Here is an 11,480-nt window from a genome sequence, read left to right on the forward strand (position 1 = left end):
ACCAAACCTGCATCAGTTTCAAGTTATCACATGCACCCCCCGCTCCCCCCCCCCCCCCCCCCCCACCCTCCACCTACCCTTCCCACTACACCATTGCTTTTTTATCAATCTACTTTGGTCCTCAACATACTTCTATAGAATGAAGCCTCCTTTTAACTGATTGCACCAATTGTAAGCACTGTACTGTACCACAGTGGATTTCCAAAGTGCTCAATTTCAACAAGCCCAAGCCAGGCTAGGATACTGAATTTGGAATTAGATCAATCCAGGAAATGGTTTAAATGGGCGGCACTGTAGCACAGTGGTTATCACTGTTGCTTCGCATCGCCAGGGCCCCAGGTTCGATTCTCGGCTTGGGTCACTATCTGTGCGGAGTCTCCACGTTCTCCCTGTGTCTGCGTGGGTTTCCTCCGGGTGCTCCGGTTTCCTTCCCAAACAAGTCCCAAAAGACATGCCTATTAGGTGAATTGGACATTCTGAATTCTCCCTTAGTGTACCCGAACAGGCGCCGGCGTGTGGTGACTAGGGGATTTTCAGAGTAACGTCATTGCAGTGTTAATGTGAGCCTACTAGTGACACTAATAAAGATTATTATAATTAAGATAGAACAAGTCCAGTCATTTCTGAGATGTAGATGCACAAAGAGCGAAAAGCAGCAGGACAGTCAAATGTAATCTTTTTTCCCCTTACTTAAGCTCTAACTCACAAGACATACATAATTAAATATACATTGACTGCTAACAATAGTGTACTTACAATGTAGCGTAATTAAAATGCAATGTGATTACAATGCAACCTAAAGATGATATCAGCATTTCACTGCGTTGCTCATTGCCAAACAGGAAGTTACTTCAATAGTCTTATAGAAATACAAGTGAGTTTGGGCTTTATTCAATGTGAAAGCGCTTCATCCAAAAGTAAGTCTGTTTATTTGACTGGTAAGTAATTTGCCAAGTGTTAACTTTTTTAGTTGGAATGTTCTTCACTGGAAAATCAGTCTTAAGAGTTTGCAGAACTCCCACCAAAATAGTGACCACACAAGATGAGTACCAAGACTATCTGAATCCAAAGAAGTACTTTTCCAGTGATGTGCCAATGTAACACAGTCACTGTTGTAATGTTGGAAATGCAGCAGCCAATTTGCAACACAGCATGGTTCCACAAACAGAGGGAAACAATAGCCAGATAACTTCATTTTTGTGATGTAGATGGAGGAATAAATTGGTTAAGTGCGAAAAAGTGGAAAGTTGAGAAACTGAAAGAGTATTTCCCACGGAGGCATGAACAGAGTGTAGATCAAAGCTGACTCCAGTGCCCCCCGCGTGCGGTGCTGGTGAGGTTCCACTGGTTCAGTGATCGGGAGTGTGTGCTGCACTGGGCCAAGAAGGTGAAGAGCAGCAAATGGGAGAATGGGGTAGTACGGATCTACCAGGATTGGAGTGCGGAGGTGGCTAAGCGGCGGTCCGGGTTTAATCGGACGAAAGAGGTGCTTTACAAGAAGAAGATAAAGTTCGGGATGTTGCAGCCTGCGCGCCTGTGGGTAACTTATTCGGACCGGCATTATTATTTTGATTCCCCGGAGGAGGCGTGGGCCTTCGTGCGGACGGAGAAACTGGACTTGAACTAGGGGTTGGGGGTTGCGAGGTCGGTTGTAATACTTTATTGCTGGTTTCGGCTGTTGCTGTGTTCTCTTTTTCTGTGCTTTTGCAATTTTGATATGGTTATTTATGGGGGTGTTGTTCTGTTTTGTTTTGCTGTGGGGCATTGTTTGAGTTTTGTATCTTGCGGGGAGGGTTGGGGGGGTTTGTTGTATTCTATGTCGGGTTGGGGGTATGGAGTGGGGCTGGTATTTGGGAGCTGCGTCAGAAGGGTGTGGTGGGGCAGTGCGAAAGCGCGGGCTTTCCTCTGGTTTCCCGCGCTGCGGGGCTGGGGGGGTGGAGACGATGACGGGGGGAGGCGGAGCCTTAACTGGTTCCTCCCCGCGCTGGAGCGGTGCCTGGAGGAGGGATAGGATGGTGGATGATCCCACTTTGGGAGGGTTCGGGTTATTGGCGGGAGTTTCCGGAGTCAGCAGAAGTTAGCTGACCCACGGAAGTACAATGGAGGACGGTTCGCGGCTGGGAGGGTTCATAGCCTGGGGGGGGAAGGGAGGGGGGGAAAGGGGAATACCAGTTTGCTGCTGGCAGGGTCAGGAATGAGCTGGTGGGGGCTGGGGGGACAGAGGTGAGGTGTTGTCGCTGTGGGGACTGGGTCGGGCGGGGAATGCTGGCCTGGGGCGGGCAGTCGACGGGCTATGGCTAGTCGACGGGGGAGGGGGGGCGGGATGCCCTCTGATCCAGTTGGTCACCTGGAATGCGAGAGGATTGAATGGGCCGGTGAAGTGGTCGAGGGTACTTGCTCATCTGAGGGGGCTAAAGGTAGATGTGGCAATGCTTCAGGAGACCCACCTGAAGGTGGCAGACCAGGTCCGTCTGAGGAAGGGGTGGGTGGGGCAGGTTTTCCACTCTGGGTTGGATGTGAAGAACCGGGGAGTGGCGATTCTGGTGGGGAAAAATGTGTCATTTGAGGCATCGGAGGTGGTGGCGGATAAGGGAGGTAGATATGTTGTGGTTAGGGGCAGGCTACAAGGAGAGAAGGTGGTACTGGCTAGTGTGTATGCCCCAAATTGGGACGATGCGGGCTTATGAGGTGTATTTTGGGATGGGTCCCGGATCTGGAGGCGGGAGGTCTGATCATGGGGGAGGGGGGGGACTTTAATACGGTGTTGGATCTTTCACTGGATCGGTCCAGCTCTAGGACGGGTAGGAGGCCGGCGGCGGCCAAGGTTCTGAGAGGGTTTATGGACCAGATGGGTGGGGTGGATCCATGGAGGTTTGTGAGGCCGAGGGCACGCGAGTACTCTTTCTTCTCCCACGTACATAGGGTCTACTCTCGGATAGATTTCTTCGTGGTGAGTAGGGGACTGATTCCGAGAGTGGAGGAGGCCGAGTATTCGGCCATTGCAGTCTCCGACCACGCTCCGCATTGGATAGAGTTGGAGATGGGGGAGGTGCGGGACCAGTGCCCGTTGTGGCGGTTGGATGTGGGGTTGTTGGCGGAGGAGGAGGTGTGTAGGAGGGTCCGGGCAAGTATTGAGGGGTACCTCGAGGTGAATGATACGGGGGAGGTTCAGGTGGGGATGGTCTGGGCAGCCCTGAAGGCAGTGATTCGTGGGGAGCTGATATCCATCCGGGCACACAGGGAGAGGAGCGAGAGGAGTGAGAGGGATAGACTGGTGGGAAATATGCTGGAGGTGGACAGGAGGTATGCAGAGGCACCAGAGGAGGGACTGTTGGAGGAGAGGCGCAGCCTGCAGGCTAAATTTGGTTTGCTGACCACTAGAAAGGCGGAGGCACAGTGGAGGAAGGCACAAGGGGCAGTGTACGAACATGGTGAAAAGGCGAGTAGGATGCTGGCTCATCAGCTCCGCAAGCGGGATGCGGCTTAGGAAATTGCTGGAGTGAGAGACAAGAGTGGGAATGTGGTGCGGAAGGGGGTAGAGGTGAATGAGGTCTTCAAGGACTTTTACGGGGAACTGTACCGGTCGGAGCCAACGGGGGAGAGGAGGGGAATGGAGAGGTTCCTCGATGGGCTTTCTTTCCCGAAGGTGCAGGAGGAGCAGGTGGCGGGGTTGGGTGCGCCGATTGAGCTGGAGGAGCTAGTTAAGGGGATCGGGCAGATGCAGTCAGGGAAGGCACCGGGGCCGGATGGGTTCCTGGTGGAATTTTATGAAACGTTTGTGGACCTAGTGGGCCCCTTGCTGGTGCGGACACTTAATGAAGCGTGAGAAGGGGGGACTTTGCCCCCGACGATGTCGCGGGCGCTGATCTCGTTAATCTTAAAGAGGGACAAGGACCCCCAGCAGTGTGGTTCATACAGGCCCATATCTCTCCTCAACGTAGATGCCAAGGTCCTGGCAAAAATCCTGGCCACCAGGATAGAGGACTGTGTGCCAGGGGTTGTACACGAGGACCAGACAGGTTTTGTGAAGGGAAGGCAGCTGAACACGAATGTGCGGAGATTGTTGAATGTCATCACGATGCCGGAGATTGAGGGGGAGGCAGAGATAGTGGTGGCGCTGGATGCGGAGAAGGCCTTCGATAGAGTGGAGTGGGGGTACCTATGGGAGGTGTTGGGGAGGTTTGGATTTGGTGAAGTGTTTATTAGATGGGTGAGGCTGCTATATGAGGCCCCGATGGCGTGCGTGGCCACGAATGGGAGGAGTACTTCCGACTTTACCGAGGGACCAGGCAGGGTTGCCCCCTGTCCCCCTTGTTGTTTGCATTGGCAATCAAGCCGCTGGCGATGGCGTTGAGGGATTCAGAGAAGTGGCGAGGTTTGGTGCGAGGTGGCAAGGAACATAGGGTGTCGTTGTATGCCGATGACCTGTTACTGTATGTGGCGGACCCGGTGGGAGGGATGCCGGGGGTGATGGAGCTGCTAGCTGAGTTTGGGACCTTTTCAGATTATAAACAAAATTTAGGCAAGAGTGAGGTGTTTGTGGTGCACCCTGGAGACCAGGAGGAAGGAATTGGTAGGCTCCCGCTTAGGCGGGCAGGGGAGAGTTTTAGGTACCTGGGGGTGCAGGTGGCCAGGGACTGGGGGGCTCTTCACAAGCATAATTTCACCAGGCTTGTGGATCAGATGGAGGTGGCGTTCCAGAGGTGGGACATGCTACCATTGTCGTTGGCGGGGAGGGTGCAGTCCGTCAAAATGACGGTGCTTCCGAGGTTCTTGTTCCTCTTTCAGTGCCTGCCCATCTTCATCCCCAGGGCCTTCTTTAGGAGAGTGACTAGCAGTATCTTGAGCTTTGTGTGGGCACATGGAAATCTGAGAGTGAAGAGGGTTTTCCTGGAGCGAGGGAGGGATAGAGGCGGGCTGGCGCTGCCCAACCTTTTGGGGTACTATTGGGCGGCCAATGTGTCAATGGTGCGTAAATGGGTGATGGAGGGGGGAGGGGCGGCGTGGAAAAGAATGGAGATGGCGTCATGTAGAGGTACGAGCCTGAGTGCCATAGTAACAGCGCCGTTGCCGCTCTCCCCTAAGAGGTTTACCACGAGCCGGGTGGTGGCGGCGACCCTAAGAATCTGGGGACAGTGGAGACGGCATAGGGGGGAAACAGGGGGCTCGATGGAGGCTCCATTAGGTGGCAATCATTGGTTCATCCCGGGGAACAATGATGGGGGATTTAGGGGGTGGCAAAGGGTGGGCATCAGTAAATTGAGGGACCTGTTTACTGGCGGGAGGTTTGCGGGCCTGGGGGAACTGGAAGATAAATTTGGGCTTCCCCAAGGGAACATGTTCAGATACTTGCAGGTAAAGGCGTTTGCTAGGCGACAGGTAGAGGGATTCCCTTTGGTGCCCTCGCGGGGGACGATGGACAGAGTGCTTTCGGGGGTGTGGGTCGGAGAGGGGAAGGTGTCTGACATAGAACATAGAACATAGAACAGTACAGCACAGAACAGGCCCTTCGGCCCTCGATGTTGTGCCGAGCAATGATCACCCTACTCAAACCCACGTATCCACCCTATACCCGTAACCCAAACAACCCCCCCTTAACCTTACTTTTTAGGACACTACGGGCAATTTAGCATGGCCAATCCACCTAACCCGCACATCTTTGGACTGTGGGAGGAAACAGGAGCACCCGGAGGAAACCCACGCACGCACGGGGAGGACATGCAGACTCCGCACAGACAGTGACCAAGCCGGGAACCGAACCTGGGACCCTGGAGCTGTGAAGCATTTACGCTAACCACCATGCTACCGTAATGCAGGAGGTGGAGGAGTCGTCAGTGGAGGAGCTGAAGGCTAAATGGGAGGGGGAACTTGGGGAGCAGATAGAGGACGGGACTTGGGCGGATGCCTTGGAGAGAGTCAACTCTTCCTCCTCATGTGCGAGGCTTAGTCTCATCCAATTTAAGGTGCTGCACCGGGCCCACATGTCCGGGACTAGGATGAGTAGGTTCTTTGGGGGTGAGGACAGGTGCACCAGATGTTCGGGGAGTCCAGCGAATCATGCCCATATGTTCTGGGCATGCCCAGCACTGGAAGAATTCTGGAAGGGGGTGGCGGGGACGGTGTCGAGGGTGGTTGGATCCAGGGTCAAACCAGGGTGGGGACTCGCGATTTTCGGAGTTGCGGTGGTGCCAGGAGTGCAGGAGGCGAAAGAGGCCGGTGTCCAAGTAGCACGGTGGAGGATCTTGCTGCAGTGGAAGGATGCGAGGCCCCCAAGTGTGGAGACCTGGATCAGTGACATGGCGGGATTTATAAAGTTGGAAAGGGTCTAATTTGCCCTGAGGTGATCAGTACAAGGGTTCTATAAACGGTGGCAGCCTTTTCTGGACTTCCTGGCTCAAAGACAGGTATCTTGGTCAATAGCAGCACCATGAATTGGTGAAAAGCTGTGAAACATGCCTCAGAACGAGAAATGGTCCAGCCAAGGTCCTTTCATTTTAGAGGTCATACACGAGAAACCACGGGGATGATTACATATCAATTTCTTTGAAGTAGTAGGGAAAGATTGACATGTTTTGGTCGATGGCTATATGGCAAGTGGATAAATATTGAGTTTATGCCCAATACCACAAGTTTTATTTTTATTCGTTCATGGGATGTAGGTGTTGCTGGCTGGGCCAGCATTTATTGTCCATTCCTGAGGGGAATTTTAAGAGTCAACCACATTGCTGTGAATCTGGAGTCACATGTAAGCCAGACCAGGTAAGGATGGTAGATGTCCTTCCCAAAAGGGCATTAGTGAACCTGATGGGATTTTACAACAATTGCCAATGGTTTCATGGTTGTCATTAGACTTTTAATTCCAGATTTTTATTGAATTCAAATTCCACTCACTGCCATGGATGGATTCGAACCCAGGTCCCCAGAGCATAACCCTGGGTCTCTGGATTACAATACCGCTACGCCATCACCTACACTGCAAAATATATTGATGATTTGAGAAGTTAATTTGAAATTTATGGGATGCCAGAAGTGCTGGTGCCAGATAATGACCCACAATTGATGTCAGAAGAGTTTAAAATATTTCTGAATAGGAATGGAGTCAAACACACTCCAATTCCACCCAACATTAAACAGTGCTGCAGAGACAAGTGTACAAGGTCTTTGCAGAAATATTTGCAAGGCAGACAATAATTTCCAAGTTTCTTTTTGACAATGTCCTGCTCACTCACAGGATGCCCCCTTCAGTCTCCAAGAGGTTGCTTACTTTGCGAGTTAGTGTTTTGACATGCTCCCAGGACAAAGATTAGTTTTGCTTATGCTTGACATCACTAGCAAAGGAAGAGAAAAAGCAAGCCAAAGTGAAAATGAGTCAGGATGCACCACACTGAAACTTGGAGAGTTCATGGTGAGAAAGCAATGAGATGGGAAGGAAAAGTATGGGATTGGAGTTGTTGTAAGGCGATTTGATGCATTCACAGATCTAATGTAGACTGAACAAAGATATCAGGTAGAAAGGACATCAGTGTATCATCCTTCAGATCAAAAGTTGGAATAAAAGGTCTAAGAGGAAAATTAAGAAGAGGAAGATATAGCTTCCAACGAGAAACAAAAGATGAGCACAACAAGACTGGCATAAGCTACGGATTTTAGATTATGGTTTTGCATTGTTCATGATGTTGATGGAAAACAGGAAATGAAAATACTGTCACTACTGTAACTGACTCATAGTTAGCAACCAAATTTTCTAAACTTCCTCGTCCCAATAGCTACCGGAAATACGTGTGTCATCAGATCAGTGTTCACTTTTTGCCGATTTGTATCCGCCATTAATCCATTTGTATTCTTTTACAGCAAATCCAGGGGAAAAGATGAACTGTACCACTGAGAGCGATGATGCTGTTAATGTTTTTCAATTCGTAGTCTACATTCCTATTTACATCATTGGATTAATAGTCAATGCCCTGTCCTTGTGGGTATTCTGCTGGAAATTAAGAAAATGGACGGAAACTACCATTTATATGATAAATTTGGCGGTGTCTGATGTCGTGCTCCTCTCCTCGTTACCTTTCAAAATATATAGTCATAAGGAGTGGACCAGGCACAAAATCCCATTATGCATATTTACAGAATCTCTATACTTTGTGAATATGTACGTCAGCATATTTATCATTACTTGCATAAATGTTGATCGTTACATTACAATAAGACATCCCTTTCTGGCAAAGTCATTGAGGTCTCCGAAGAAAGCAGCAGTGGTGTGCGCTGCAATCTGGATTATCATGTGTTTGTGGAGCGTCCTCATCTACCACAAATATTCCCAGATAACCAAAGATGAAATAGTTTGCTTCAAGCAAATATCTTTTGAAAACGATGTTCCTGTCACTGCTTCCCTGTACATTGTGGGATTCGTCATCCCGTTGATGATTGTGACTTTTTGCTCAGTTCAAATCGTCCATGCTCTCAGGCAAAGTAATATGACAAATTCAGCAGAGTTCACCACAGTGAAAACCATGCGGATTATTGTCGGAAGTGCTATCATCTTTGCTGTTTGCTTTACGCCTGTGCATGTTGGATATTTTCTTCAATGGTTACCAACATTTAATGAAGACTGTGTCAGTCGACAGCACGTGAACTTATTCCTTCAGGTTGCAACTTGTATATCCAATATGAACTGCTGCCTTAATGGATTTGGGTATTATTTTGCTTCTGCTGAGGTTTGTGACGTTTTCAAAATACAATTTAAAAGCCAAAAGCCTGCAATAGCAATAAGCAACGTGGCAACAATTGAACTGGAATGATTAATCTTTCTTCGTCTAATGAACAATCCCACTGTCCAAATTAATTAAGAGTGCCTTGAATAACTGTACTTTCAATGGATGTATTAATTAATTCTGAATTGCAATAAAAAATTCTCAAGATATAAGAAGATATACCAAAATTAAATATGTTTTATGAGCGAGAAGATGAAGAGCTACATCTTTTTTAGTTCAATATCTTGCTTGATGGTGTGGAGATGCCGGCGTTGGACTGGGGTGAGCACAGTAAGAAGTCTTACAACACCAGGTTAAAGTCCAACAGGTTTGTTTCAAATCACTAGCTTTCGGAGCACTTCTCCTTCCTCAGGTGAATGAAGAGGTATGTTCCAGAAACATATATATAGACAAAGTCAAAGATGTAAGACGATACTTTGAATGCAAGTATTTGCAGGTAATTAAGTCTTTACAGACCCAGAGAGGGGGTAATCCCAGGTTAAAGAGGTGTGAATTGTCTCAAGGCAGGGCAGTTGGTAGGATTGCGCAAGCCCAGGCCAATTGGTGGGGGGGTGAATGTAATGTGACATGACGTCAAGGTCCCGGTTGAGGCCGTACTCATGTGTGCGGAACTTGTCTAGACGTTTCTGCTCAGCAATTCTGCGTTGTTGCGCGTCCTGAAGGCCGACTTGGAGAACGTTTACCGGAAGATCAGAGGCTGAATGCCCTTGACTGCTAAAGTGTTCCCTGACTGGAAGGGAACCTTCCTGTCTGGCGATTGTCGCGTGATGTCCGTTCATCCGTTGTCGCAGTGTCTGCATGGTCTCACCAATGTACCACACTTCGGGACATCCTTTCCTGCAGCGTATGAGGTAGACAATATTGTTCATGAATCATTCTTTACTCTTGCCTAAAAGCTATCTACTATCTATTAGTCTATTTTCTATCTTTTAAACTGCGCAGCCTTGTACTGTTCTGTGCATAGAAACTGTTACTGTATTTTGAATTCAATTTATCCGAATTACTAAGGATAATCTGATTCTCGAAAAAGCCTTTGGCAGGCAAGGGCTGAATTGAAAACATTTTAAATTCTGCAACAAGAACTTCTTTTGTAATCGATCAATAGATACACAAATAAATTACTTTGCACCTGAGAAGAGTGGTCAAAATTTCTGCATGGTTAGTTGCATGGTGCGGCGTTACAGAAATATGCAATAACAGAAAAGTGCAGATCTAACACATGCCTTCAATAGATGCATTTCTCCATCAGCTTGTCCAAATCTGTGCTGGATCTATTCAATTTTCTGATGATTCCTTTACACCATTGCCTCAGCCTTTTCATTTGGCCAGAGATAGAATTGGGATGATGTGTACTGCTGAATTTCCCAATCATTTAGGAGGTGCCTGAATTCTTCACTGGGAACTGAGGGCCATTGTCACTCATCACAATGTCAGGAATGCCATGGCAACTGAAGTGCATTTTCAGGCATTCTACAATTTCACTGGTGGTCATTGAAGCCAGATTTTCTAACTCCCATTAGTCTGAATAGTAGTCAACATTGACATAATACTCTATTCCAAAGAGAGTAAAAAAGTCTGCTCCAAGCTTGACCCATGGGTCTGTCTGGGATGTCATTAGTTATGAGCAGCTCTTTAACTTGATTATCTTGATCTTCTTTGCCAGCACTGCACTGGCTGATGTGGTTACCCAAGTTACCCACTATTCAACAACTATTCTCATGCATTTTCAATCTGTTGTTATTCTAGTCAGTCTCTGCAAGTGCATTGCATACATAGTCATTAAATTGTGTAGGTCTCTTAATGATATGCATGCACATTGTCATTGGCTGTTTGATTGGGTGATGCTGCCTCACTGGAAAGACCTATTCCTGTAGCACTTGTTGCTGTGGTAACTGATGTTGCTGTTCCATTTCTGATGTTGGTGACTAGTGGACCTCTGGGAGGAATGGCCCCTCTGTACTCTGTGTAGCTGGTGAGATTCTATTACCCTGATTGGCTGCCTGCAGTGAAGGAACAGCTTCTCTTGTTTGTAAATGTCTGTGATTGCACCAGTATATTTGGCCATTCACATCCACCACACATGATTGAGGTGACAACAACTTTACACATGTCCCAAGTTGCCATGTGGACTGACTCCTGTCAAGAGCATTGACGGTTTGTACCCTGACTGGCTCTCCAAGTCTCAATCCTGGCAATGGTTTGGCAGTCTTGTCAAACTGAAATTAGCTTTCTGCCATTTCACCTTGATTTGTTTACTCACATCTGATACTACCTCCTGCCATCGTTTATGGCTTTTGGAAAAGTTGTTTGTGTGCGCATGACATTAGTCTTTGGACTAGACTACTTTCCATGACTTCAATTGGTGTGTTTCTCCACTCGAGGATTGTCTTGTGTACATAATTTCTTGATGATTCCTTTGATGATTTTCATTGCCACCTCAGCCTTTCCATTCGACTGGGTATAGAACGGGGATGATGTATAGTGTTAAATTTTTCAAACCTTTGTGAAGCAGCTGAATTCTTCACTCATGAACTGAGGGTCAGTGTCACTCATCACGATGCCTGGAATACCATAAAAACTGAAATTTGCTTTCAAGCATTCCACTATCTCTCCTGTCATTGTTGAAGTCAGCTGATCTACCTCCCAGTAGATCTATAGTTCCTTCCATAGTGAAGAGATATACTCCCAGTTTCATCCCATGGTCTGTCT

At 48.1% G+C, this 11,480-nt stretch overlaps 1 protein-coding gene across 4 annotated transcripts; it reads left to right on the forward strand.

Moving 5' to 3' along the window:
• The first annotated feature begins 879 nt into the window (after window positions 1–879).
• LOC119976791 (G-protein coupled receptor 35-like) lies at window positions 880–8,930 on the forward strand. 4 transcript variants are annotated; one of them, XM_038817574.1, is made up of 2 exons: window positions 880–938; window positions 7,852–8,930. In XM_038817574.1, the coding sequence occupies exon 2, from the start codon at window positions 7,869–7,871 to the stop codon at window positions 8,796–8,798; it is 930 nt and encodes a 309-aa protein (XP_038673502.1). In that variant the 5' UTR covers window positions 880–938; window positions 7,852–7,868; the 3' UTR covers window positions 8,799–8,930. The 4 variants fall into 4 exon arrangements, with proteins under 4 accessions (XP_038673502.1, XP_038673503.1, XP_038673501.1 ...); XM_038817575.1 differs by having other exon boundaries at window positions 881–917; XM_038817573.1 differs by lacking the exon at window positions 880–938 and adding an exon at window positions 1,052–1,536.
• Window positions 8,931–11,480: the final 2,550 nt, after the last annotated feature.

Source organism: Scyliorhinus canicula, chromosome 13, assembly GCF_902713615.1.
Source record: "Scyliorhinus canicula chromosome 13, sScyCan1.1, whole genome shotgun sequence".
In the NCBI taxonomy this organism is placed as follows: Eukaryota; Metazoa; Chordata; class Chondrichthyes; order Carcharhiniformes; family Scyliorhinidae; genus Scyliorhinus; species Scyliorhinus canicula.